The sequence below is a fragment of the Ovis aries genome, chromosome 25, assembly GCF_016772045.2.
Source record: "Ovis aries strain OAR_USU_Benz2616 breed Rambouillet chromosome 25, ARS-UI_Ramb_v3.0, whole genome shotgun sequence".
NCBI classification, from domain to species: Eukaryota; Metazoa; Chordata; class Mammalia; order Artiodactyla; family Bovidae; genus Ovis; species Ovis aries.
The window spans coordinates 28,435,724-28,463,288 of record NC_056078.1 but is presented as its reverse complement, the minus strand read 5'-3'; the positions used below and the strand labels follow the sequence as shown (position 1 = coordinate 28,463,288).

At 39.2% G+C, this 27,565-nt stretch overlaps 2 protein-coding genes across 11 annotated transcripts in view; one reads left to right on the top strand and one right to left on the bottom strand.

Moving 5' to 3' along the window:
- Positions 1-8,588, bottom strand: part of FAM149B1 (family with sequence similarity 149 member B1) — a 53,495-nt gene extending 44,907 nt beyond the window's left edge. For 8 of the 9 annotated variants that reach the window (XM_012105273.5, XM_042240999.2, XM_012105274.5 and 5 more), the window contains exons 1-3: positions 8,353-8,588; positions 1,407-1,511; positions 43-172 (exon numbers count right to left, since the gene is read on the bottom strand). In XM_012105273.5, coding sequence (XP_011960663.1) covers positions 43-172; positions 1,407-1,511; positions 8,353-8,399 — 282 coding nt within the window. In that variant the 5' untranslated portion in view covers positions 8,400-8,588. Of the gene's footprint in view, positions 1-42; positions 173-1,406; positions 1,512-8,352 lie in introns of those variants that run through there. The other variant, XM_027962206.3, reaches the window with a different exon arrangement.
- A 127-nt stretch (positions 8,589-8,715) lies between these two features.
- The window catches only part of ECD (ecdysoneless cell cycle regulator), a 30,938-nt gene continuing 12,088 nt past the window's right edge, over positions 8,716-27,565 (top strand). Inside the window, exons 1-9 of one of the 2 annotated variants that reach the window (XM_042240998.1) lie at positions 8,716-8,850; positions 10,591-10,796; positions 15,631-15,748; positions 18,183-18,270; positions 18,381-18,559; positions 20,132-20,324; positions 22,246-22,374; positions 24,054-24,182; positions 26,043-26,128. In XM_042240998.1, the coding sequence (XP_042096932.1) occupies positions 10,592-10,796; positions 15,631-15,748; positions 18,183-18,270; positions 18,381-18,559; positions 20,132-20,324; positions 22,246-22,374; positions 24,054-24,182; positions 26,043-26,128 (1,127 nt within the window). In that variant the 5' untranslated portion in view covers positions 8,716-8,850; position 10,591. Of the gene's footprint in view, positions 8,851-10,587; positions 10,797-15,630; positions 15,749-18,182; positions 18,271-18,380; positions 18,560-20,131; positions 20,325-22,245; positions 22,375-24,053; positions 24,183-26,042; positions 26,129-27,565 lie in introns of both variants that reach the window. The other variant, XM_042240997.1, reaches the window with a different exon arrangement.

Sequence of the window (27,565 nt, the reverse complement as noted above, 5' to 3'; positions counted from 1 at the left end):
AGTCACACAAGCACTCCATGAGACCAATAACATAAAACTCACACCATATCCCCAGGAGAAGTCCGAGCTGCCTTCAGTAGAGATCCCTGTGCTTGTATAACTTGGAAAAGCAGACCTTGAATTTCCAGTGTCAGCTGATGTAAAAGGTGATTCTTGTGTGATGTCAGATTCACTAAATGCACAAGTGGGAAGGAAAAGAGAAAACAGAAAAATTCTTCTATTTCCTCAAGTTTCTGTAGCATTAACTACTCAGCAATCTTTTAGGTGTTAGACATTTGTACAAATACATCCACAGAGATAAAAATAAATGAAGAATTTGAAATGTAAGCATCACAGTAAGGTCTGACCTAATTCCTACAGAATTGATGGCAGCCATTCTAAATAATTCTAGTCTTAGTTTACAATTAATATTTTTTAACATTTCACTTATAACATCTACCCTCAAGAAACTAAAGATATTTCAGAAATACTAGGAATAGTATGTGAACTTGTATGCCACTTTTAGTTTACTAAGCACTTTCACAGATATTAACTGCATTTATCCTCACAACAATCTGGTGATGTAAAACTCACCAGTACATCTAGTGATATACTTGAAGACAAAAACTCTGGAAATTTAGTACTAGATTTTGAAACAAGGTTTTATGACTATAGTTTTTGTATGATACCACAATTGCTTTTCAGAACCCTCTGTGAAGTTAGCATCTCCTCTGTCCTATTTCTTAAAATAATAATTGCAGCTAATATTTACTCAGCATTTACTATATTTTATCTCATTTATATTCACTACACCCTTTAAGAGATACTATTACCAGGTAAATAACTTGCCCAATATTATTCAGCAGCTGCTGCTGCTGCTGCTGCTGCTGCTGCTAAGTCGCTTCAGTTGTGTCCAACTCTGTGCGACCCCATAGATGGCAGCCCACTAGGCTCCCCCATCCCTGGGATTCTCAAGGCAAGAACACTGGAGTGGGTTGCCATTTCGAAAGTGGAAAGTGAAAGTGAAGTCGCTCAGTCATGTCCGACTCTTCGTGACCCCATGGACTGCAGCCTACCAGGCTCCTCCATCCATGGGATTTTCCAGGCAAGAGTACTGGAGTGGGGTGCCATCGCCTTCTCCAATTATTCTGCTAATAGGTAGCAAAACCAAGATTAAAAATCTGATCTGTTTGGATTCCTCCTGCATTTCTGCTTTTAACTACCTCATAATACTATTTTTCAAAGATTACAAAAATAAGTATGTTTCCACTAGTTGTTCCAGAATGGAAGTTGAATGGTATTGAAAAATGTGACAAAAATTCTTTTGTTTCATCAGTACAAGGCTTGATACCAATCCTAAGGCAAAAAACCCAAAACTTATGCCATTATCAAGTGCAGTAAGCAAACAGTACACTTTGTGTCATTACCTTTGGGAACTTAGGTCTTTTTCCCGGCTGTCATTGGCAAAGGAAATTTCATCCAGTTGCTCAGGAAGAGGATGATGATTAAGAGCATGTTTTGTTATTCCTTTCCTGTGAAATGGAAAAATAGTTATATTTTTTGTAAAGAAAAAAATATATACCTTTCAGTAACTTGATCTACAAGTCACCTACTTCTTGCTATTCAGGAACTGCACTATCCAGTGCAATAGCCATTAGCCACTAGCAGTTAAAATGTGGTCAGCTGGAAATGAGATACACTTTAAGTATAAAACACACAGGATTTTGAAGTCTTAGTACAACAAGAATGTACAATGTACCACTAATTATTTTATTTTGGTTACGTGTTAAAATGATAATATTCTGGATATACAGGGGTTAAACAAAATATATTAAAACTTATTTCACTGCAAATTGAAAACATAATAAGGTATAAAACACACTTATTAGAACAGCTAAGATAAAATACAGTGATAACACTAAATAGAGGTGAAGATATGGAGAAACTGGATTTCTCATACATTGCTGGTAGTCATGTAAAATGGTACAACCACTTGGGAATAATTTCACAGTTTCTTATAAAACTAAATGCATGTATTAATCATAAGACCTACCCATTGCACTCCTGGGTTAATCCCAGAGAAATGAAAATTTATGTTCACACAAAATCTGTACACAAACATTCAGAGCAGCTTTATTTATAATTGAAAAAAAAATTAGAAGAACTGAAATGTCCTTTCACAGGTGAATAACTTTGGTATCTCTACACACATAGTGGAATATGATTTAGCAATAAAAAGGAGTGAACTGATACATGCAACCACTTGGATGGATTGCAAAGGCATCATACTTACTGAAAAAAGCCAATCTCAAAAGATTACATATACTATATGATTCTATTTATATTACATTCACAAATGAGAAAAATACAGAGGTGAAGAAAAGATTAGTGGTTCCAGGGTATGGAGAAAGGAATGGAAGTGACTATAAAGGGGTATATAAGGATGTTTCTTGGTGGTGATAGAACAGCGCTGTATCTTGATTGCACTGGTGGTTAAATAAATATATAAATGAGACCAAATTGCATAGAACTATGTATACATATACATACACAAAAGAGTGGATATAAAAATTGATGAAGACTGAGTAAGGTTTATAGTCTACTTAACAGTACTGTACCAATGTCAGTTTCATGGCTTTGAAAGTTACATAAGTTGTCATCATTGGGGGAATCTGAGTGAAGGGTTCATGGGACTCTATGTACTATTTTTGTAACTTCCTGTAAGTCCATAGTTACTTAAAAAGATTTAAAAGTTAATTTCACCTGTTTCTACTATTTTTTAGTGTGAGTATCTCAAAGTTTTAAGTTACGTGTTTTGTATTATATTTCTATTGGACCGTGCTGTTCTAGAGAGTTCAACATGTGCATTAGAATAAACTATGAAAAAAGTTAAAGTGTTAGTTGCTTCAGTTATGTCTCACTCTTTGCGACCCTATACACTGTAGCCCGTAAGGCTCCTCTGTCCATGGATTCTCCAGGCAAGAATACTGGAGTGGGTAGCCACTCCCTTCTCCGGAGGATCTTCCTGACCCAGGGGTCGAACCTGGGTCTCCCACACTGCAAGTAGATTCTTTGTCATCTGAGCCACTAGGGAAGCCTCAGAATAAACTCTGGGGTCAATTATTGTATGTTCCAGTCCTAATCATCTATAGTAGACTTTCTTTCCACAAAAAACCCTATAGTCAAATAACTTCATAGGTTAAACAAAGTTACACAGGTTTCTTTACAATAGGTTTTCCAAGGGCTTTTAATATGCAAATGTGTATTATAAATGTAATACTCTTGTTTCACAAGAAAGGAAAGTGAGGCACTGAAGGATTAAGGAACTTGCTTAAGGTCATATGGCTAGTAAGTGATGGAGCCAGGATTCAAATACAAATAGTCTGTCTCAGGCTGCTCAGAGCAGATGAATAGTTTGAGATTTTAATAAACTGTACCATTTTTGTATATAGAGATAAAGACCTACTCAGCAGAGCTTGTACTTTAAATTATTTCTCAAATGGTGGAGCTGAATTAGTGGAGAGCTTTTTTCTTCTCATTCAATGATCTTATAACCAAAAGCTTGTCTTTGAAACAGTGGTGGAGATCAGAAATGTGGATTCCAGTGATGAAATAGAAACTTAAGACATATTTTAGTCTGTCAGAGAAATTTGGTTATGAAGTAACAATCAGATAATACCAAAGATATATTAACTTTGATTACAGACTTATGGTTATTAAATAAGAAAATGTATATAATTTTTAGAAATGCATACTGAAGCATATGGGGGGAAATGATAATGTCTGGGGTTTTCCAATATTTCACAGATGACAGGCTGAAAAAATATACAGATGAAATATGAAGCAAATATATTAAAATTTTGATAACTGTTTTAATGTAGGTGATGGGTTCAGTTCAGTTCAGTCGCTCAGTCGTGTCCGACTCTTTGCAACCCCAAGAATCGCAGCATGCCAGGCCTCCTTGTCCATCACCAACTCCCAGAGTTCACTCAGACTCACGTCCATTGAGTCAATGATGCCATCTAGCCATCTCATCCTCTGTCGTCCCCTTCTCCTGCCCCCAATCCCTCCCAGCATCAGAGTCTTTTCCAATGAGTCAACTCTTTGCATGAGGTGGCCAAAGTACTGGAGTTTCAGCTTCAGCATCAGTCCTTCCAAAGAAATCCCAGGGCTGATCTCCTTCAGAATGGACTGGTTGGATCTCCTTGCAGTCCAAGGGACTCTCAAGAGTCTTCTCCAACACCACACTTCAAAAGCATCAATTCTTTGGTGCTCAGCTTTTTCACAGTCCAACTCTCACATCCATACATGACCACAGGAAAAACCATAGCCTTGACTAGACGGACCTTAGAGGGCAAAGTAATGTCTCTGCTTTTGAATATGCTATCTAGGTTGGTCATAACTTTTCTTCCAAGGAGTAAGCGTCTTTTAATTTCATGGCTGCAGTCACCATCTGCAGTGATTCTAGAGCCCCCAAAAATAAAGTCTGACACTGTTTCCACTGTTTCCCCATCTATTTCCCATGAAGTGATGGGACCAGATGCCATGATCTTCATTTTCTGAATGTTGAGCTTTAAGCCAACTTTTTCACTCTCCACTTTCACTTTCGTCGAGGCTTTTTAGTTCCTCTTCACTTTCTGCCATAAGGGTGGTGTCATCTGCATATCTGAGGTTATTGATATTTCTCCCAGCAATCTTGATTCCAGCTTGTGTTTCTTCCAGTCCAGCGTTTCTCATGATGTACTCTGCATAGAAGTTAAATAAGCAGAGTGACAATATACAGCCTTGATGTACTCCTTTTCCTATTTGGAACCAGTCTGTTGTTCCATGTCCAGTTCTAACTATTGCTTCCTGACCTGCATACAGATTTCTCAAGAGGCAGGTCAGGTGGTCTGTATTCCCATCTCTTTTAGAATTTTCCACAGTTTGTTGTGATCCACACAGTCAAAGGCTTTGGCATAGTCAATAAAACAGAAATAGATTTTTCTGGAACTCCCTTGCCTTTTCCATGATCCAGCAGATGTTGGCAATTTGATCTCTGGTTCCTCTGCCTTTTCTAAAACCAGCTTGAACATCAGGAAGTTCACAGTTCATGTATTGCTGAAGCCTGGCTTGGAGAATTTTGAGCATTACTTTACTAGCATGTGAGATGAGTGCAATTGTGTGGTAGTTTGAACATTCTTTGGCATTGCCTTTCTTTGGAATTGGAATGAAAACTGAACTTTTCCAGCCCTGTGGCCACTGCTGAGTTTTCCAAATTTGCTGGCATATTGAGTGCAGCACTTTCACAGCATCATCTTTCAGGATCTGAAACAGCTCAACTGGAATTCCATCACCTCCACTAGCTTTGTTTGTAGTGATGCTTTCTAAGGCCCACTTGACTTCACATTCCAGGATGTCTGGCTCTAGGTAAGTGATCACACCATCATGATTATCTGGGTCATGAAGATCTTTTTTGTACAGTTCTTCTGTGTATTCTTGCCACCTCTTCTTAATATCTTCAGCTTCTGTTAGGTCCATACCATTTCTGTCCTTTATCGAGCCCATCTTTGCATGAAATGTTCCCTTGGTATCTCTAATTTTCTTGAAGAGATCTCTAATCTTTCCCATTCTGTTATTTCCCTCTATTTCTTTGCATTGATCGCTGAAGAAGGCTTTCTTATCTCTTCTTGCTATTCTCTGGAACTCTGCATTCAGATGCTTATATCTTTCCTTTTCTCCTTTGCTTTTCGCCTCTCTTCTTTTCACAGCTATTTGTAAGGCCTCCCCAGACAGCCATTTTGCTTTTTTGCATTTCTTTTCCATGGGGATAGTCTTGATCCCCGTCTCCTGTACAATGTCACGAACCTCATTCCATAGTTCATCAGGCACTCTATCTATCAGATCTAGGCCGTTAAATCTGTTTTTCACTTCCACTGTATAATCATAAGGGGTTTGATTTAGTTCATACCTGAATGGTCTAGCGGTTTTCCCTACTTTCTTCAATATATTATTCACTATACAATTATGCTCGAGATTTATCATTTTTAAAATGTCAAGCTGTATCCTTATGCCAAAATCTTTTTAATATCTATAATTTGGAACTATTAGAAAACTAAAATTAGTTCTTCAAAGCAAATTATCATTGTAAGAGCAAAAGGGAAAAGTACCTTTAATATACTTTTATTTAAATGCATATAATCTTCATTATTGTCATTATTCACATTATTCTGACACTTCTAGACAATCATCTTTTGGGAGAGTTATCTTTAGGGAGTATGAAATCAACAATAGAGAACAAGTAACATAACCAAGTGGTTCAGTGGTAAAGAATCTGTTTGCCAAGGCAGAGAATGCAGGTTTTGATCCCTGGGTCAGGAAGATCCCCTGGAGAAGGAAATGGCAACCCACTCCAGTATTCTTGCCTGGGACATCCCATGTTCAGAGGAGCCTGGTGGGCTACAGTCCATGGGGTCGCAAAAGAGATGACTAAACAAGAACAACAACAACGTAACCATACTGGGTCAATAATTCTGGTCCAATAAATGCAATCAACAATTTTTTTCCATAAATGATACTTTTTTCACTCTCATAATGGTCAGAATTAATTATAAAACCAGGTTTTTGGCTAAGCTCTGCTCCCTAGATTGGGAAATGACTTTCTTCTCCTAGTTCCTAAAAAGCTTAACTGAGTTGCTTCTGCGTCTATCCTATTATTTAATAGATAACAAGCTTCTGAAAGGCAAGGAAAGATCATAGACTGATTTTCTTTGTATGGCTATTGTACCAAATAGAGATGGGAAGGGACAAGGAAATTACCACTTACTGAGGACCTACTATGTGTCAAGCTCTATGCCATCACTTTTAGATAAGGTCTTAGCCTATATTGCAGAAGTGAAAGCTCAAAAATTTAGTAATTTGCCTAAAATGAATAAGGCTAGAAAAGAGTTTAAACAGAAACCCATATGTGACTGAAAATACCATGCCTGTTATTACTCTGTGTAGGTAATAGTTAATAAATGTATGGTTGTTAAAATTACACAGTTCAGTGGAGGGAAAAAAATTGGTATTTGGGGTTGAAAAGCCCAAGCTCAAAACCTATTGGTTATATAATCTTAAGGTATGTACCTTTCTTATATTTCATCTGCTGCAAAACTTAAGATAATCATACTCATCTTACAGAGTTGTCACAAGAATGAAGATGTGAAAGTATTTTTGAAAGTATAGTGAAAGTGAAGTCGCTCAGTCGTGTGCGACTCTTTGCGACCCCATGGACTATAGCCTACCAGGCTCCTCCGTCCATGGGATTTTCCAGGCAAGAGTACTGGAGTGGGTTGCCATTTCCTTTGTATCTTCCAACCCAGGGATCGAACCCAGGTCTCCCTCATTGTAAGCAAGACGCTTTACCGTCTAAGCCACCAGGGAAGTCTAAAGTATTAACAAATAGATGACATTACTTCCTAAATTACAACATTTCACTAGGGGAGGGAGGTGGGTCTTTAAGCCAGAAATACTTGCTCTGGGCTTCCCTGGTGGCTCAGATGGTAAAGAATCTGCCTGCAGTATAGGAAACCCAGGTTCCATCCGTACATCGGGAAGATCCCTTGGAGGAAGGCATGGCAACCCACTCTGGTATTCTTGCCTGGAAAAAACCCATGGACCGAGGAGCCTCTGTGGCAATCCAGAGAGTATCTAAGAGTTGGAGAAGCCTGAAGTGACTTAGCACACAGCACACTTGCTCTCTAAAGTCTCAAAAGCAAAACTGATCCTCAAGGATTCCGACACTAAGTTGCAGAGGTGGGGAGGCAGTTATGTGTAATGGTTATGACCACAAGCTTCAAAATCAGACAACAGGTTTATACTTCAGCTCCACCCCCTTCCGGCCGTGTGATCTCTGGCATGCTACAACCTTTAAACCTGGGATCTTTATCTGTGCAAAATAATAATAGTTCCTATCTGGTATCCTTATTGATAGAGTTGTGAGCTAATGCATATAAGTAGCTTTGCAGTGTGGTTGGCGCCAGACGTATTCAACTTTCTTGTAGCATTTAGCTATTAACAGTTTCACGAGTTGTCAATGGCCATTGACACTGGGGCATGGAACACGTGGAAACTACAAAATGCCTTAGGATACCAAGTCCCTAAGCTCAAGAAGTGCAGGCCAAACAGACCAAGTTTCTGGGACAGCACAAGTAACATGCCCTTATTAGCTGGAGAAGGAAACAGAAGGGCCAACGTCCGGCAAAGCTGGTAGGAGAGAATTCCAAAGATTTTCTTCCTCACCCTGGGAAAGGTAAAAGGAGCAAGGGACTGGGCAGGAAGGGTCCCCAGCGCGCCTGCGACCCTCCTCGGCACCCCCCGGCCCGGGCTGGAGTAGCTGAGCAGTTCACTCACAACTCCAAGTTCTGTGGCACCGCCTTCCTAGTGTATCTGGAGGTCATTCTCTTCTTCCTCCTCAGCCGCGGCGGGGGCGGACAAGCCAGGGTGGGGGCCTCCAAGCCTGGCCCTCGCGCCCGCTCCGGCTCGGCCCCCTCCCGCCACCTTCCGGCCCCGTCACGCCCCGTTTCCTAGACTCCAGATCGCCACTTTGCCAGGGCCCCCACCTCCCTAGTCTTCCGGCTTGCCCGTGTGGGCGGAAGTGACGATACCACAGGAGCACTCGCCTAATGCTTCCGCCGACGTGCCTCGGTACGACGGCCCGGGGTTCCGAGGCTGAGTCGTTTCTGACTTTCGGAGTTTCCTCGGGGTTCTGGTTCCAGACGAACGTGTGGACCCATCCGGGGCCTGGCTGTGTCTACTGCTGGCAGTTCCCCACCAGCTCACTAGGTAGGAGAGACGGCTGAGGAAAGGTGCTGCGACAAAGACTTGCCGAAGAGGCCCAGGCCCAAGACCGTAAGCGGAATTTGCTTCATTTTGTTGGGTGAAGGAGAGAGCCTAGTCTGAGTAAAGAGCCCCTAGACTCCAAGCCAGGCCTCTGTTGCTTGGTTGCAAGCAAGCTTGCAGTGCTCCCAGTTTTCTCATATATACAGTGTGGAGTTAGCCTGCATGGTCTCAAAAGTCCCTTCTAGCTCTGTCACTAGAGGACTTCCCTGGTGCCTCAGACTGTAAAGGTCTGCCTACAATGCTGGAGACCCAAGTTCAGTCCCTGGGTTGGGAAGATCTCTTGGAGAAGAAAATGGCAACCCACTCCAGTATTCTTGCCTGGAAAATCCCATGGACGGAGGAGCCTACAGTTCATGGGGTTGCAAAGAGTCGGACACGACTGAACGACTTCACTTCAGCCCTGTCACGAAATTCTTCATAATAAGGCTTTCCTGGTGGCTCAGATAGTAAAGAATCTGTCCGCAGTGGGGGAGACCCGTGTTCGATCCCTGGATCAGGAAGATCCCCTGGAGAAGGAAGTGGCAACCCACTCCAGTATTCTTGCCTGGAGAATCGCATGAATTCCCAATCCATAGGGTCGCAAAGAATCGGACACGACTGAAGCGACTTAGCACGCGGGCACTTGGATTAAAAGGCCAAATGGACAGTCTGTAGTGAAAGAATGTCTGGATAGAAGATGCAAGTTCCTCTGGACCTCATTTTACTAATCCGTTAGAAAAACAAGTCTGAAAATCGAATTGCAGCCGTGAAGTGGACGATCCAGCGCAGTTTTTTCTTTTACCAAGCCTCTGCTGCTGCTGCTGCTGCTGCTGCTGCTGCTGCTGCTGCTGCTAAGCCTCTTTAGTCGTGTCCGATTCTGTGCGACCCCATAGATGGCAGCCCACTAGGCTCCTCCATCCATGGGATTTTCCAGCAAGAGTACTGGAGTGGGTTGCCATTGCCTTCTCCGTACCAAGCCTCACCTGACAACAAAAGTGAACTAGTACTTTTGTATGTAAGCGAAACCTTTAGAAAAGAGTTATTTTCCACCTCCTAATATCCCAGAGCTATACCCTCTGAAACCTGAAAAGGGGGAAAATTTAGAACAGATAGTTGTAGGATCAAGAGCCATGGGCAGATTATTTGGGGGTGAAATGATAGGAATGAATGTTTTGTAGTTTTGAGTTCTTCTATCCCACACAATGGGAAAGATTTAAATTCTGCGGAGGAAGGGAGATTGTGCTTAAGAATATTTAAATATTAAAAATTTAACTAGGGAAGGATTATAGAGATAACAGATAACAGTCTCATTCTCCAATTAAGGGAAAAGCCACAGAAAGAGAAAATGAAATGCCCAGAACACAACTGGGACTTTAGGCGAACCTGGGATTTTTGATAGTGTTTCAAAAGATGTTATTGCAGTTTTTCCGAAAGTGTGTTGTACACTACTGATAATGCAAGGGCAACATTTTTTATTTTATTCTTAATGCTTATTTATTAGTTTGGGAATGTGGTATTGGATTTCCATTTATTATATATTAAAATTCTTTTAATATAACTATAAAACTGTCATTAAAAGAATATTAAATAAGTGTTACCATAGTTGGTATGTGGTCAGTGCAAAAATCATGATGATGGTATGTGAATCATTGAATTAGGGGAAACAGTGTTAATGGAATTGCCTAGCATAGTTCAGGGACTAGGATATTACTTCTGCATTATTCTATATGGTTTATATTATTGAAACTTTAAATGTAACTTTCAAAGAAGAATGGAGGAAAATATGAAGTTTGCTACAGTGGAAGACACCGTAGAGTATCGCCTGTTCCTGATACCAGATAAACCAGGGGACCCAGAAGAACGCAGAGAGATCCTTCAAAAGTACATTGAGAGGATAATGACCCAGTTTGCACCTATGCTGGTCCCCTATATCTGGCAGAATCAGCCTTTCAATCTCAGATATAAACCTGGGAAAGGTAAGGTTATTTTGCTTTGATACATGTGATTTTTAATGTCATTCTGACACCAGTGATATGTAATAGTCCACAGTTCATTCAGTGTTGTCAGGAAGACTTATATCCTGAACTATTTATGGTATTTGCTGAAATTCAGTTAAGCTCTTGAACTTAAAAAATTTAAAAAAAAATTCATGTTGATGAAAGCTTTCTAACAGTCATTATCTTAGGAACTAATACATACTCAACATTATCAAGCCATGGCTTTACTTTTGAACTTTACTATGCCATCATATATCTAGGTTCCTACACTAAACAGGTTCTGGCTGGCTTCTTTAACCATAGTTCTTTCAGCTGTTACTCTGTATTCCTCGGTCTTGATAGTGTGTTTACTAGGCTGCCTTGTTTCAAATAGTTGTTTTGCTAAGGGTCTAAGAGTGGCTCTGCTTGGCTTATAAAGAGAAATAATTGAGCTAAGTAACCACTATTTTCCACCCAGAAGCATTTTGACATTCCTTCACTGCTCCCTGTATTGTCAGTGCATGAGATCTGACCTGTGGCCAAATAATGGCACTTTGTCATCTCATTTCTTATAACTTTACTAAAATGAGTCATGGATAACTTACCAAGGCTCTACTCATGCAACAACAACTTCTGTGGGGTCTTATTTCGTATCAGGAGCCTGACATCTTGTGATTCCTTCATTCTGGCTCATTTTAATGCTTCTCTGTTAACCTTTTGGCTGCTGCTGCTGCTGCTGCTAAGTTGCTTCAGTCGTGTCTGACTCTGTGCGACCCTGTAGACGGCAGCCCACCAGGCTCTCCCATCGCTGGGATTCTCCAGGCAAGAACACTGGAGTGGGTTGCCATTTCCTTCTCCAATGCAGGGGAGTGAAAAGTGAAAGTGAAGTTGCTCAGTTGTGTCTGACACTTCGCGACCCCATGGACTGCAGCCCACCAGGCTCCTCCGTCCATGGGATTTTCCAGGCAAGAGTACTGGAGTGGGGTGCCATCGCCTTCTCCAACCTTTTGGCTAGCAGTTGCCAAATGTAAAACGTTAATTTTATTGAATGCCTTATCACTGATACATGTGATACTTATTGGCAAGAACACTGTCCCATTAGCATAACATGGCCAAAACTAATTCCCTATCTTTTTTCTCGAAAATAATTTTTACACAGTGGTTTCTTGTCTTGCTTAATGGTGTTACTATCCATCTAGTAGTCAAGCTTGTTAGTAATTCAAAATCATCCTCAAATCCTCACTTCACTATGTTCCACAGGCACTAAATCCTACTGTTATTACCCTTGAAATCTGACCCTTTCTCACATCTGTTTGGCTACAGTCTAAGCCCTCTTCATCCGGAAGACTACGGAGGCCCCCTGACAAACCTCTCTGGTCCCAATGTCTCCAGTTCCTGACAGTGTTGACAGTTACCTTGTAAAACCAATCTGATCATGTCACTCTCCTGTCCAACACCCTGCAACAGTTCTGCATTGCTTCTGGATGAAATTAAAATTGAAGTTAAATATGTAAAGTGAAAGTCACTCAGTCATGTCCGACTCTTTGTGACCCCATGGACTATACAGTCCATGGAATTCTCCAGGCCAGAGAATTCTCCAGTGGGTAGCCTTTCCCTTCTCCAGAGGATCTTCCCAACCCAGGGATTGAACCCAGGTCTCCCTCATTGCAGGAGTACTCTTTCCTAGCTGAGCCCCAAGGGAAACCCTTAGTTTGTAAGGTAGATAAAAATGAAGCCACTCTGACTGGAGCTTCTCTAGTTGAAGAAACTTGGGAGATCTGGAGTAGGGAGAGGAGTTGGTTGGGCAGTTTGTCCCACCTGTGTGGTGCTTTTTTTTGCCATGGCAGCTCTTGAGACACTCCACAGTACACTTGTTTGACCTTCATTCTGTTAATATGGTATATTACGTCAGCTGGTTTTCCTGTGTCAAATCATCCTTGCATTCTAGGAATAAATCTCACTTGGTCATGGTGTATAATCCTTTTAACATGTTGTTGAATTAGTTTGCAAGTGTTTTGTTGGCTCATGCTGGCCTCATAAAACAAGTTTGGGAATGTTTCCTCCTCTTCAGTGTTTTTTTTTTTATGTTAATTCTTCTTTAAATGTTTGGTAGAGTTTTCCAGTGAAGTCATCTAGCCCTGGGCTTTTCTTTGTTGAGAAGTTTCTGATTGTTAATTCACTTTCCTGACTTTTATAGATATGTACAGATTTTCTACGTCTATGAGTCCCAGTCTTGATAAGTTGTGTGTTTCCAGGAATTTATGCATTTCTTCTAAGGTATCCAGTTTGTTGGTATACAGTTGTTCTTTGTGTTTTCTTATAATTTTTATTTCTGTGGCATAGGTTGTGATATTCCTTTCCTCTTTCATTTCTGATTTTAGCTATTTGAGTCTGTTTTACTTAGTTAATCTAATGTTTTGTCAATTTTGTTGATCTTTTAAACAAACCAACTCAGTTTAGTTGATTTTTTAAAATATTGTTTTCCTGTGAAAATGCTGCACTCAGTATGCCAGCAAATTTGGAAAACTCAGCAGTGGCCACAGGACTGGAAAAGGCCAGTTTTCGTTCCAATTCCAAAGAAAGGCAATGCCAAAGAATGTTCAAACTACCGCACAATTGCACTCATCTCACATGCTAGTAAAGTAATGCTCAAAATTCTCCAAGCCAGGCTTCAGCAATACGTGAACCAAGAACTTCCAGATGTTCAAGCTGGTTTTAGAAAAGGCAGAGGAACTAGAAATCAAATTGCCAACATCCGCTGGATCATGGAAAAAGCAAGGGAGTTCCAGAAAAACATCTATTTCTGCTTTATTGACTATGCCAAAGCCTTTGATTGTGTGGATCACAATAAACTGTGGAAAATTCTAAAAGAGATGGGAATACAGACCACCTGACCTGCCTCTTGAGAAATCTGTATGCAGGTCAGGAAGCAACAGTTAGAACTGGACATGGAACAACAGACTGGTTCCACATAGGAAAAGGAGTACGTCAAGGCTGTATATTGTCACCCTGCTTATTTAACTTCTATGCAGAGTACATCATGAGAAACGCTGGACTGGAAGAAACACAAGCTGGAATCAAGATTGCTGGGAGAAATATCAATAACCTCAGATATGCAGATGACACCACCCTTATGGCAGAAAGTGAAGAGGAACTAAAAAGCCTCTTGATGAAAGTGAAAGAGGAGAGTGAAAAAGTTGGCTTAAAGCTCAACATTCAGAAAACAAAGATCATGGCATCCGGTCTCATCACTTCATGGGAAGTAGATGGAGAAACAATGGAAACAGTGTCAGACTTTATTTTTGGGGGCTCTAGAATCACTGCAGATGGTGACTGCAGCCATGAAATTAAAAGACACTTACTCCTTGGAAGAAAAGTTATGACCAACCTAGATAGCATATTCAAAAGCAGAGACATTACTTTGCCCTCTAAGGTCCGTCTAGTTCATTACATTGAACCTGCCTGTGGTCATGTATGGATGTGAGAGTTGGACTGTGAAGAAGGCTGAGCGCCGAAGAATTGATGCTTTTGAAGTGTGGTGTTGGAGAAGACTCTTGAGAGTCCCTTGGACTGCAAGGAGATCTAACCAGTCCATTCTGAAGGAGATCAGCCCTGGGATTTCTTTGGAAGGAATGATGCTAAAGCTGAAACTCTAGTACTTTGGGCACCTCATGAGAAGAGTTGACTCATTGGAAAAAACTCTGATACTGGGAGGGATTGAGGGCAGGAGGAGAAGGGGACGACAGAGGATAAGATGGCTGGATGGCATCACTGACTCGATGGACGTGAGTCTGAGTGAACTCTGGGAGATGTGATGGACAGGGAGTCCTGGCGTGCTGCGATTCATGGGGTCGCAAAGAGTCGGACACGACTAAGCGACTGAACTGAGCTGAACTGAACTGATTCTTTATTTCATTGATCTCTGCTCTAATCTTCATTATTTCCTTCCTCTATCTTGGAATTTAGTTCTTTTTATAGTTCCTTAAGGTATAAAGCTACGTTGTTGATCTGAGATCTTTTATGACTGTAAACTTCCTCCTAGCACTGCTTTCACTGTATCCCATATGTTTGGTTTGTTGTATTGGTTTTCATTGAAAGTGTTAAAGTGAAAGTGTTAGTTGGTCAGTCTTGTGTCTGACTCTTTGCAACCCCGTGGACTGTAACCTGCCAGGCTCCTCTGTCCATGGAATTCTCTGGGCAAGAATACTGGAGTGGGTTGCAATTTCCTCCTCCAGAGGATCGTCCCCACTCAGAGATTGAACCTGGGTCTCCCGCATTGCGGGTAGATTCTTTACTGTCTAAGCCACCAGGGAAGCCCTGGTTTTCATTAGTCTCCCAATATTTTCTGATTCCCCTTACGACTTCTTCTTTGACCCATTGGCTATCTGAGTATATTAAGTTCTGCATGTTTTTGGATAATGCACTTGTTTGAAAATTTCTGCCGATACTCCCAGAACACACAATCATCTCTCATGCCTCTGTGCCTTTATACATGCACGTGTTCTCTTTCTGGAAAGCCTACTGTGGTCATTCCTCCAGAGGCACGTAGCTCAGATATCACATACTTTATGACCACGTAGCCCTCAGTGTATACGTCTGTTCATCATCTTGTTTTGTGATTGGTTGTCTATCTCCTGTTGTCCAGACTCTAAGCTCTTCAAGAGAAAGCTGCTTTCTTATATCTTGTTCAGGATTGCAACCCCAGCTCCCAGTATATGGCCATACTCCTGGGGCATAGCCAGTCAATAAGTTTGTTTAATTGAATGATTGCTTGTACTTTTATTTGAACTGATAAATTTATTTGATTATATCATTGCTTTTCTCTTGTTTTTAGGAAATGTTCCTGCTCATATATTTGGCATAACAAAGTTTGGGGATAACATTGAGGATGAATGGTTTATTGTTTATATAGTGAAGCAAATTACGAAAGAATTTCCAGAGTTAGTAGCAAGGTATTATAGTTTTATTAATAATTCTTAAACAGGTATCATATTAATGCATATATATGAAATCTAGAAAAATGGCACTGATGAAGCTAGTAGAGAACAGACTTGTGGCTAAAGAGGGGGACGATGAGGATGGGATGAATTGAGACAGTAGTGTTGACATGCATGCACTATTATATGTAAGACAGACAGATAGTGGAAAGTTGCTGTATAACATAGGGAACCCACCTCCTGCTCTGTGATGGCCTAGAGGGATGGGGTAACGGGAAGGGAGGGAGGCTCCAGAGGGAGGGAGATGTGTATACACACACACACACACACACACACACACACACACATGTATTTGTAATTATGACTGATTTGTGTAGTACTGTACAAACCAACAAAACATTGTAAAACAGTTTTCCACCAATTAAAAAATAAAAATTAAAAAAAATAAAGAAGCCAACTTCACCAAAAAATAGTAATTCTTAAGAAATTCTATTATTGAAAGTCACTATATTTTTATCCGTTTAGTAATTTTTTTTCTGTAGCTGGTGGAAATTGTACAGATTTGAGATACAGATTTTAAATGTGACTTCTGTGTTTTCTTCCTTTTTGCTGGTGACTTCCTTTTCATAAAGAAGAATTAAAGTATCATCTGAGAGTTTAACTTTCAAAAAATTTCACACAAGACCTGCTTAGTATAGGTTTTCTCTTTTTTTTATTCTTGTTATGAAAGAACAAATACACGTGATAAATAAAATTCAAGCAATACAAAAGCGTGTACTGCTCTGATTTCCCAAAAGTAATCACTATCAAATTTCTGTGTCTTAAACAGAAATTCATATATATATATATATTTATTTATTTCACAGATTTCCCTATCTCTTCCTCTATAGCTCTATTTTTTTTTTGAGCAACTGTAGACAGAAGAAATTTAAAGAGACATCAGTGAACAATTGTATGGATAGGAAGCAAAGTAGGTAATAATGCATTGTAATCCAGTTTTTAAAATATTATAGGAACTGATAATTCTCTGTCATTCTCAAGTTAGTTGCTCTGTGGCATATGGAATCTTCCTGGATCAGGGATCAAACCCAAGTCTCCCGATTGGCAGACTGACTCTTAACAACTGAGCCAGCAGGGAAGCAAGAGTGTTTTAAAACAAACCTCCAATATTATACCATTTGATTTTTAAATACTTTAGGATGTAAACTTAAGAGATAATGCAACACTACTATTACCACACCTACAAATAGGTAGCCATACTTTTTAAATAAATGGTAGAATTTTCAATAAACAGGCACAAATATGGTAGTTTATATCTTTACTAGGGTAATGAGGGGGCAGTGCCTTTCATATGCTGATTCTGATATTTATATATGCAGTGATGGGTCATACTTACCCACTAGGCCTCTAAAGCTCTTTTAATAAGCATCTACTGTCTTGTCAGTTGTTGTTTTTTAATTAGAAAAAGAAAGACGTTTTTCCTCTATGTCTCCGCCAGATTAATATTCCTAAAGTAGGACTCAAACCATTTTACTTCCCTACTCTAAAACATTTCACTTGTTTTGTTTATAAAATTAAACTTATTCTCACTGGATTCTGCCAACATTTAAAGCTCTTCACAAAATGATATAATTGTGCTTGTCTAGTCCTTTTTTTTTTAAATTTGTTGTCAGTCTTCAAATTTCTACCTTAAATGCCACCTCCATAGTTTTGCTTATGCTATTCCCACTCCCCAAAGCATCTCTCCTTTTTCTGGATAAATTGTATCTCCACCCATTAAAAGTGAAAATAATCTGGGACAATAAATATAGTATGTTACCATTCGTGCAACAGGAGAAGAAAAAGATTCATATTCCTATTGACTACACATCAGCAGACTCTAGAAGGATAAACAAGAAGTAACAATGGTGGAGGGGTTAGGCACATTAGATACAAACATAGCAAGGAGACTTTTTCATTGTATAACTATTTATGGATTTTTTAAAAGTTTTAATCATGTGACTGTATTACATATGCAGAACTTAAATTTTTAAAAAGTGATACAGATGAGGCAAAACAGAAGTATCTTTCAGGGCCTAAAGGTACTTACTCCATAAAGGTTTTTCTAATCTTGGCTGTATGTGATTTTTTTCTTTTTTTCATTTGAAGACCTATGTACTTGGTTTATTTTTCACATTTTTTTCTACTGCTATTTATTTATGTACTTATTTTTTTCTCCTTATCACTCTCGAATTCCTCCTTATAATTTTAGAGTCTCCCTTCAGTACTTAATGGTATCTTAAAACATTTTGCTTAATTATAGAAATCTACATATTTATAGAAATGTATGGTATATACTCATATATTTATTTACTAAGATTAGGGCAAAAATGTATTAGAACAAATCTGTTTTGATTATTAGCAAATATGTACTTCTTTTAATTCAAAGTTGAAATTTCTTTTGCGTTAGGATCGAAGACAATGATGGTGAATTCTTGTTAATAGAAGCTGCTGATTTTCTCCCTAAATGGCTGGATCCTGATAATAGTGCCAACAGGGTAAGTATATCCAAGTTTAGAAAATTTACAGAGGTGAAACCATGTTGCATCATTTTCATATGTCCCTGGATTTTGTCAATGCCAAGTATGGAAACTATATCACTTTGCAGGTATTTTTCCACCAAGGGGAGTTGTGCATTATTCCTGCACCAAAGAAATCTGGAACAGTATCCTGGTTACCTACCACACCCCCAACAATCTCACAAGCACTGAGTATAATCTCAACACACCCAGAAAAAATTCTGGCTTCAGAATCTGTACGAGCTGCTGTGAATAGACGCATCAGAGGGTAAGAAAACTGACACTTTCACTGCTAGTCAAGGAGCCTTTTGACTTGTGTTGCTCAAGTCTTTTGTTGAATCTAAGCATTTCTTTCACCTAGATTAGTGCTGATTTTCATTCTGTCTTCATCCTTTGTGAAATTGACCAACAAATTAAACTTCATGTGTTTTAAAATGGAGAAACAGATGTATCTTTTAGTTGCCATTGGAAGGTTATAGGCCCAATGTTTTTGCATTTATTTATCTTAGTGTGGCCAAGTATTATGTAGATCCATAGATAAAAATTTTCAGACCTTTAGAGATGAAAATCTGAGTGAGCACAATCTGTTCAGGATTTTTCTCTGATTCTGGGTGTATATATGGGATTCTCTGACTTAGTTGGAGCACATTAGGTTCTATTCAGAAGAGAACACCTTAGTCTAATAACATATTAGTTCAGCCATTCAAATTTGAGTACCTATTAAATATTTAGTACTATTCAGACCATAACAGTATTAAATAATAATCTCTTTTAGCTTTGCCTCAGTACACTTTGTACCATTTTTTAGGAGAATAAATTCTGATTTTCTTTTCAAAGTATAGTAATAACATTTTCGTTTTGTTTTTATTGAACCACCTTAATCCCTTTTCTTTATTTTCCATTTCTTTCACTTTTTCTTTCTCTCTTTTCCTACCTGTAGTCTTTAGTATATAGAGTATCTTTTTTAAACAATTATTTTTTTTGCCACTCAGCATGGAAATCTTAATTCCCCAGTTAGGGAATGAACCTGGGTTGTTGCTGGCAGTGAAAGCGCCAAATCCTGACCAGTGGACCACCAGGGAATTCCCAAGGGTGACAAGAAAGTTGTTACTCTTTTCATCTCACTCATCTCACTCCTGATGAACCAAGACAAGATAAAATGCAAGTAAATGGTATAAGAATCCTAGATATTTACATCAGTTCAGTTCAGTTCAGTTGCTCAGTTGTGTCTGATTCTTTGCAACCCTGTGGACTGCAGCACACCATTCTTCCCTGTCCATCACCAACTACCGGAGCTTGCTCAAACTCCTGTCCATTGAGTCAGTGATGCCATCCAACGATCTCATCCTCTGTTGTCCCCTTCTCCTGCCTTCAGTCTTTCCCAGCATCAGTGTCTTTTCTAATGAATCAATTCTTCACGTCATGTGGCCAAAGTATACTGGAGGTACAGCTTCAGCATCAGTCCTTTCCATGAATATTCAGGACTGATTTCCTTTAGGATGGACTGGTTTGATCTTGCAGCCTATGGGACTCTCAAGAGTCTTCAGCAACACCACACTTCAAAAGCATTGATTCTTCAGTGCTCAGCTTTCTTTATGGTCCAACTCTCACATCCATACATGACTACTAAAAAACCCATAGCTTTGACTAGATGGACCTTTGTTGGCAAAGTAATGTCTCTGCTTTTTAATATGCTGTCTAGGTTGATCATAGCTTTTCTTCCAAGGAGTAAACGTCTTGTAATTTCATGGCTGTAGTCACCATCTACAGTGATTTTGGAGCCCAAGAAAATAAACTCTGTTGTATCATAAAATAAAAGTGATTATGTTACCTGTCACAGGTACCCAGAAAAAATTAAAGCCTCCCTTCATCAAGCACACTGCTTCCTCCCAGCTGGCATTGCAGCAGTGCTGAAACAGCGCCCTAGATTGGTGGCTGCAGGAGTCCAGGCGTTTTACCTCCGGGACCCCATTGACCTGCGGGCCTGTCGTATTTTCAAGACATTCTTGCCTGAAACACGAATAATGACATCGGTAAGATAGCTCTCTCGGTCGTTTAGTTTCTCTCACTGAAAGGAATGTTGAACATTATTTTAATTGTTCACCAGGAAAAAATTGGGAATATTCTGTTTCCTCATAGCAAGTTAATAGAGACTTTTTGTTGTTATTGTTCAGTCACTAAGTCATGTCCAACTTTGCAGTCTCATGGACTGCAGCACACCAGGCTTCCCTGTCCTTCACTATCTCTCTGAGTTTGCTCAAACTCATGTCCATTGAGTTGGTGATGCCATCCAACCATCTCATCCACTGTTGCTGCCTTCTCCTTCTGTCCATAGTTTTTCCCATCATCCAGGTCTTTTCCAGTGAGTCAGCTCTTCACATCAGGAGTCCAAAGTATTGGAACTTCAACTTAAGCACCAGTCCTTCCAATGAATATTCAGGGTTGATTTCATTTAGGATTGACTGGTTTTATATCCTTGATTTTTTTCTTTTCTCCTATCCAGAAGAGGAAGACTATAAGAGACCTGACTTCCTATTTTATATCTCAGTATTTCCTAGCTATTTTTGACCAAATTTTCCCTATTTGAGCAGTTATATCTTTCTTAGCAATAAAATATTTCATTTCCTCCAGAGAATTAAGAATTATTCTTTATCATCTACCTGCCAAAATTGCCATGTAATGTAACTAATGATTTGAATTACCTGCAGTTCAGTTCAGTTCAGTCACTCAGTCATGTCCGACTCTTTGTGACCCCATGAATCGCAGCATGCCAGGCCTCCCTGTCCATCACCAACTCCCAGAATTCACTCAGACTCACGTCCATCGAGTCAGTGATGCCATCCAGCCATCTCATCCTCTGTCGTCCCCTTCTCCTCCTGCCCCAACCCCTCCCAGCATCAGGGTCTTTTCCAATGAGTCAACTCTTCGCATGAGGTGGCCAAAGTACTGGAGTTTCAGCTCTAGCATCATTCCTTCCAAAGAAATCCCAGGGCTGATCTCCTTCAGAATGGACTGGTTGGATCTCCTTGCAGTCCAAGGGACTCTCAAGAGTCTTCTCCAACACCACAGTTCAAAAGCATCAATTCTTCGGCACTCAGCCTTCTTCAAAGTCCAACACTCACATCCATACGTGACCACTGGAGAAACCATAGCCTTGACTAGATGGACTTTTGTTGGCAAAATAATGTCTCTGCTTTTTAATATGCTACCTACGTTGGTCATAACTTTTCTTCCTAGGAGAAAGCGTCTTTTAATTTCATGGCTGCAGTCACCATCTGCAGTGATTTTGGAGCCCAAGAAAATAAAGTCAGCCACTGTTTCCACTGTTTCCCCATCTATTTCCCATGAAGTGATGGGACCAGATGCCATGATCTTCGTTTTCTGAATGTTGAGCTTTGAGCCAGCTTTTTCACTCTCCTCTTTCACTTTCATCAAGAGGCTTTTTAGTTCCTCTTCACTCTCTGCCATAAAGATGGTGTCATCTGCATATCTGAGGTTATTGATATTTCTCCCGGCAATCTTGATTCCAGCTTGTGCTTCTTCCAGCCCAGCGTTTCTCATGATGTACTCTGCATAGAAGTTAAATAAGCAGAGTGACAATATACAGCCTTGATGTACTCCTTTTCCTATTTGGAACCAGTCTGTTGTTCCATGTCCAGTTCTAACTGTTGCTTCCTGACCTGCATATAGGTTTCTCAAGAGGCAGGTCAGGTGCTCTGGTATTCCCATCCCTTAGTGACAACTGAATATAGACAGTGAAGGTAAATTTTATGGTGTGTGAATTATATCTCTGTAAAGCTGTTACTAAAAAGTGTAGACAGTAAGTAGGTTGAGTCGTCTTTGCATTTATCTGAATGTGAAGCTCATAAATGAAGTTATTGTTGTTAACTGTGAAATGATAGTCAGGCATTTTAATTTCAGGAAGACACTCACATATTTTGTCCTAATGTCCAGGTCACTTTCACTAAATGTCTGTATGCACAGTTGGTGCAACAAAGGTTTGTGCCAGACCGGCGGAGTGGATACAAGCTGCCTCCTCCATGTCATCCCCAGTACCGAGCCCATGAATTGGGCATGAAGTTGGTAATGTTGAACCAGAAAATTTAATTTTCTTCCTTAATGTCAAAGGGCTCTTCACAGAGTAATGACACAACCTAGAAATCTAGAAATAAACTCTGTTAATGTATTAAGAATATAGTAAGATGTGGTATATGAAATAAGGCAAAATGGATTATTCTGTAAGGGATGATAGAACTGTGTGTCCAGCTGAAAAAGTTACTACATCCATGACAAAATAAATTCCAGTTGGACCAAATATTTAAGTGAAAAAAAACAAAACCATAAAATTTGGAAGAAAGTGTAGGGAAATTTATGAAAATATGAGTAAGAAAGTCCTTCCTAAGCATGACTTGAAACTGGAAACAATAAAAGATTGATAAATTTGATTATATAAAAATTAAACATTTCTATATGGAAAAAAACCCATAAATATAGTCAAAATATAGTTAACCTGGAGAAAGTATAAAATATCTTTGCAGTTTAAATGACAAAAGAGTAAAAATAAAACTAGTAAATGACAAAAGTTGCTTTATCTAGTATATAGCATTGCTACAATTCAAGGTGAAAAAAATAGTAGTAATCAATCAAAAATGATCAGAAACCATTAACAGATAGTCCAGAGAAAAGGAAATACAAATGATTTTATGAAAAATGTTGACACTTGCTCATAATAAGAGGATTGCAATTTAAAACTACAAAGTAATGTTTTTCACCATTTGATTGACAAGTATCCCGAAGCTTGATAACAAATACGAGGTTTGTAAAAATACATAAAGAGGTACCCTCAAACATTATTGATAGAAATATGAGTTGATTCAGTCTCCTAGAACAGTTTATCACTTTCCATAATATTTAAAATGCACAAACCCTGCTGCTCAGTATTTTCACTTCCTGAAATTTATCCTCCATATATTTTACTCGTACACAAAGATGTATGAAGATACTCGTGAAAGCATTGTTTATCTTAGCAGAAGACTGGAAAATACTTAAATGTCTACTAGTAGAAAAATAGATGGATAAATTATGGTCTATCCGTGAAGTGGGATGGATAAATGTATGTGTTTGTATGAAATCATCTCCAGGGCATATCACTAAGAGAAAAGCAAGGTTCAGAGCAGTGTGTATGTTGCCATTTAGTGATGAAGGGGATGAAGTAGGAGGATATATGTACGCACACGCACACAAATCTGCTTGAGGGCAAAGATTACTTCTGAAAGGATATGCAAGGAATTGATGGCAGTAGTTTTCTCCAGAGTAATCAGGGAAGCTCCCTATTAGAATTATTTTGCCTTGTGCATTTATTATATTTTTTAATCAAAGGACTCTTAAAATGAAGTGATTCCCTCCCTTTACTATTTCTAAGACCATGCTTAATTCATTTATAATTGTGTTAGACAAGAAACCTTTTGCAACCTTTTTTAAGCAAGCAGGAAACAAGTTTAAATTTCTAGTTTTTTAATCAGTAAGAAGAGAAATCTCTTTCAGGAAAATAAGAATTTTTTGTTTTCTGTTATTTGCTTCCCCTTTATAATTTTTAGTAATCTGTAGAGATTAAGAAACTTGGAATTAAAGTCATATTTTTTTCATAAAATTTAGAGTATTATTAATGTTCACATACCCATATGTCCAGTCACCTAGTTCTTGAATGTGGTTAAATGGAAAGAAAGTAACCAAATAATAAAAATTCTGTCTTTTCCATGTAGGCTCATGGATTTGAGATCTTATGCTCCAAATGTAGCCCACATTTTTCTGACTCCAAAAAATCCCTTGTGACTACGTCACCACTCTGGGCTGGCTTCCTTGAAAGTCTGAAAAAGAATGATTACTTTAAGGTAGGACTTACTATGCACTCTTTAAACTGTACAGTCTAGGCAAAATCAAGCCAGTGATCTAAAGTGTTAGGTCCATATTTAATGTGTGACATAATTGTAAGAACTAGAGTTAAAAGGGACCATTCTAGTTTGGTGGTAATAAGGGAGTGTCTATAAACTGTTTCTAATATTTTAGAAAAATTAATAACATCTATGCTGCTGCTGCTGCTCAGTCGCTTCAGTTGTTTCCGATTCTGCGACCCCATAGATGGCAGCCCACGAGGCTCCCCCATCCCTGGGATTCTCCAGGCAAGAACACTGGAGGGGGTTGCCATTTCCTTCTCCAGTGCATGAAAGTGAAAAGTGAAAGTGAAGACGCTCCGTCGTGTCTGACTCTTAGCGACCCCATGGACTGCAGCCTACCAGGCTCCTCTGTCCATGGGATTTTCCAGGCAAGAGTACTGGAGTGGGGTGCCATTACCTTCTCCAAATAACATCTATACAAAGTGATAAAAGTTATTATTTATATCAGATGAATAACTTGTGCAAATCTATGAAGCAAACATGAAGACACCAAATAGAAAAATTAGCAAAGACATAGATTAAAAAATTATATGACCTAAATGGGAAGGAAATCCAAGAAAAAGGAGATGTATGTAGATAGAGGTATGGCTGATTTCACTTTGCTTTACAGTACACAACAGTATAAAGCAACTATGCTCCAATAAAAAAATTTACGAAAAGGAAACTAGTAAATTTCTCTTAAAATAATCATTCACACATAGTAAAGATATGTATATTAACACAATAATAAAGACCATTTTCACATATGTAAAAAGCATATGAAAGATATTCAGTGCTATTGAGAATATAGTGAAAATAGTTACACCTATCCATTGCCGATAACATTGTAATAGTGGCAACCTTAACTGGAAAGGAATTTGATACTGTATTCCAAGAATTATACAGAAGTTCAAACTTGGAACCTTCACTTTATTTTATTATTATTTTTAATTGGAAGATAATTGCGTTACAATGTTGTGTTTTGTGTTTCTGCTGTACAACGCGTGAATCAGCTATAAGTATATGTATGTCCCCTCCTCCTAAACCTCCCTCCTCCGCACAACCCCACCCCCTGCAGGTTATCGCAGAGCACAGAGCTGAGCTCCCGGTGCTGAACAACAGCTTCCTAGTAGCTGTCTGTTTCAAACGTAGTAGTGTATATATATCAGTGCTGCTGTCTCAGTTTCTCCTACCCTCTCCTTCCCCTCCATGTTCACAAGTCATCCTCTATGTCTGTGCCTCTGTTCCTGCCTTGCAAACAGGGAAGCTTTATGTTAAATAATCTACACTTTAAGGAAACATCCAAGAAGTAGAAAAGGCCTTAAGAATATGATAATTTTAAAGATTGTGTAGTGGTATGGAAAACTGCTTATATTATAGTATATTTTTAAAGAATGTAAAGTATTAAGCATAAATGCCATCATAAACATGCCTGTGAAAGGTAGAAATGATAGTTAAGGTTAGGGTTATGCTATTTTTTGAGCTCTATTTGTACTTTGTTTTATAAATTAGTTGCTGGTTAATCAATTGTTTCTTTATAACAAGTTATTAATAAATAATAGAAAATGATAGAAAACCTCCCAAATTGGAAAGAGGCCCTTAAATGGTGAAAAGGATGAGGTCCCATCACATTTAGCCTAGTCCGTTTTCTGGAGAAACTGTACATCCATGACAAAACAAGGACGAGGAGTCAGGCCTCATGATTTTCGTACAATATATTAGAGTATTGTATACTGCCTCCCTGGAAGTTGCTGGTGAGCAGGTTATTTTAATGATATCATCTATACCAGGTTCTGATGGGCATTATTATTTTTTTAGGGACTGATGGAAGGTTCTGTTCAGTACCAGGAAAGGCTAGAAATGGCCAAGAACTACTTCCAGCTCTCTGTAAATCGGCCAGAAAGGTGAGTTTATCTCTACCCAAACAGGGCAGCAGAGTGATAACTTGCCAGAAGTTAAGGAGTTACTTACTCCTGAGATGGCTGCACATGTTGGAGCTGCCATATTTAAACTGTTTACGGCAGAACTCATGACTACTGAAGGAGCTGGTGTCAAGAGAGGAGGTGTTGTTATGGGAGTTTGCTGGCACTTGTAGCCACCACCACCACCACCACCTTCATCATCATCATATAATGGCTAGTATATGTTGAGTACTTACAAAGCTTAGGCCACTAACTCATTTAACCCCCTCTTAAAGCCCTGTGAAATAGATATAATTGTTATTTTCTCTATCCACAGCTGAGAAACTGAATCTTAAAGAGGTTATGTAATTTGCCAAAGGTTACACAGCTCAAAGTGACAGGCCTAGGGATTTGAACTCGCGGATTCTGTTATTGAGCCACATGCTTAATTCCTGTGGGAGTTCTGGGCTGTGTTGAGTTTTTTAAGGTGGATCTGAATCACAGGATGAAGCAGACATTCAGCTTCCAAATGATATCTCATTCTAACCTGCCATATATTTTCTGGGGGAAGAAAGAACTGAGCACAAGGTTGAAAGAAAATGGTGGTAGTTTAGTCGCTAAGTCGTGTCCAACTCTTGTGACCCATGGACTATAGCCTGCCAGACTCCTATGTTCATGGGATTTTCCAGGCAGGAATACTGGAGCGGGTTGCTATTTCCTTCTCCAGGGGATCTTGCCGACCAAGGATTCGAACCCACATCTCCTGCATTGCAGGCAGATTCTTTTACCGACTGAGCTATGAGGGAAGCCACATGGAAGAAAATGGCTGCCCTTTAAAATTCGATAAAGTTGAGTTTCAGTTCTGGTAATACTGAAGTCTCATCTCAGACTAACTCCCTGCTAATTACGTGATAACCCTGGACAGAATATTTTAAAAAAAGAGAAAAAACAGTTATTTGAAGACACTGGAGAAAAAAGCAGGCAAAAATCAGAAGGAATAGGTGCTTGAAAAAAGAAAGTCCCTCTTGTCTGACTTGTCCCCTGAGAGCGCTTCTAGTCAGTATGGCCCAAGGATAATGGAGCTTCTGCAGAAGGGTTTATTGGGCTGAGGAATCAAAGGTCAGAATTTGAGCACTGGAAAAAATTCAGTTTCTGTTTGCAAAACTGAATTTGAGATACTTAAAGCTATTAAATAACATGAAAGAAATAACTTTGTAAATGTTGTGACTCAGAAGGTCCCCAGTTGTGTGTGGATGTGTGTTTTGTTTTGTTGTTGGGCTTTTTTTCTCAAACCGAACTGGTTTTGAACCTTATTTGTTTTGTCAACATCTCAAATATCACATATATGTGTAATACTTAAAGATTGTATGAAGCAAAATTGATGGCGAGAGAACTCTAACCTCAGTATCTGTGAGATAGTAATGACTTTACAGCAGTCTT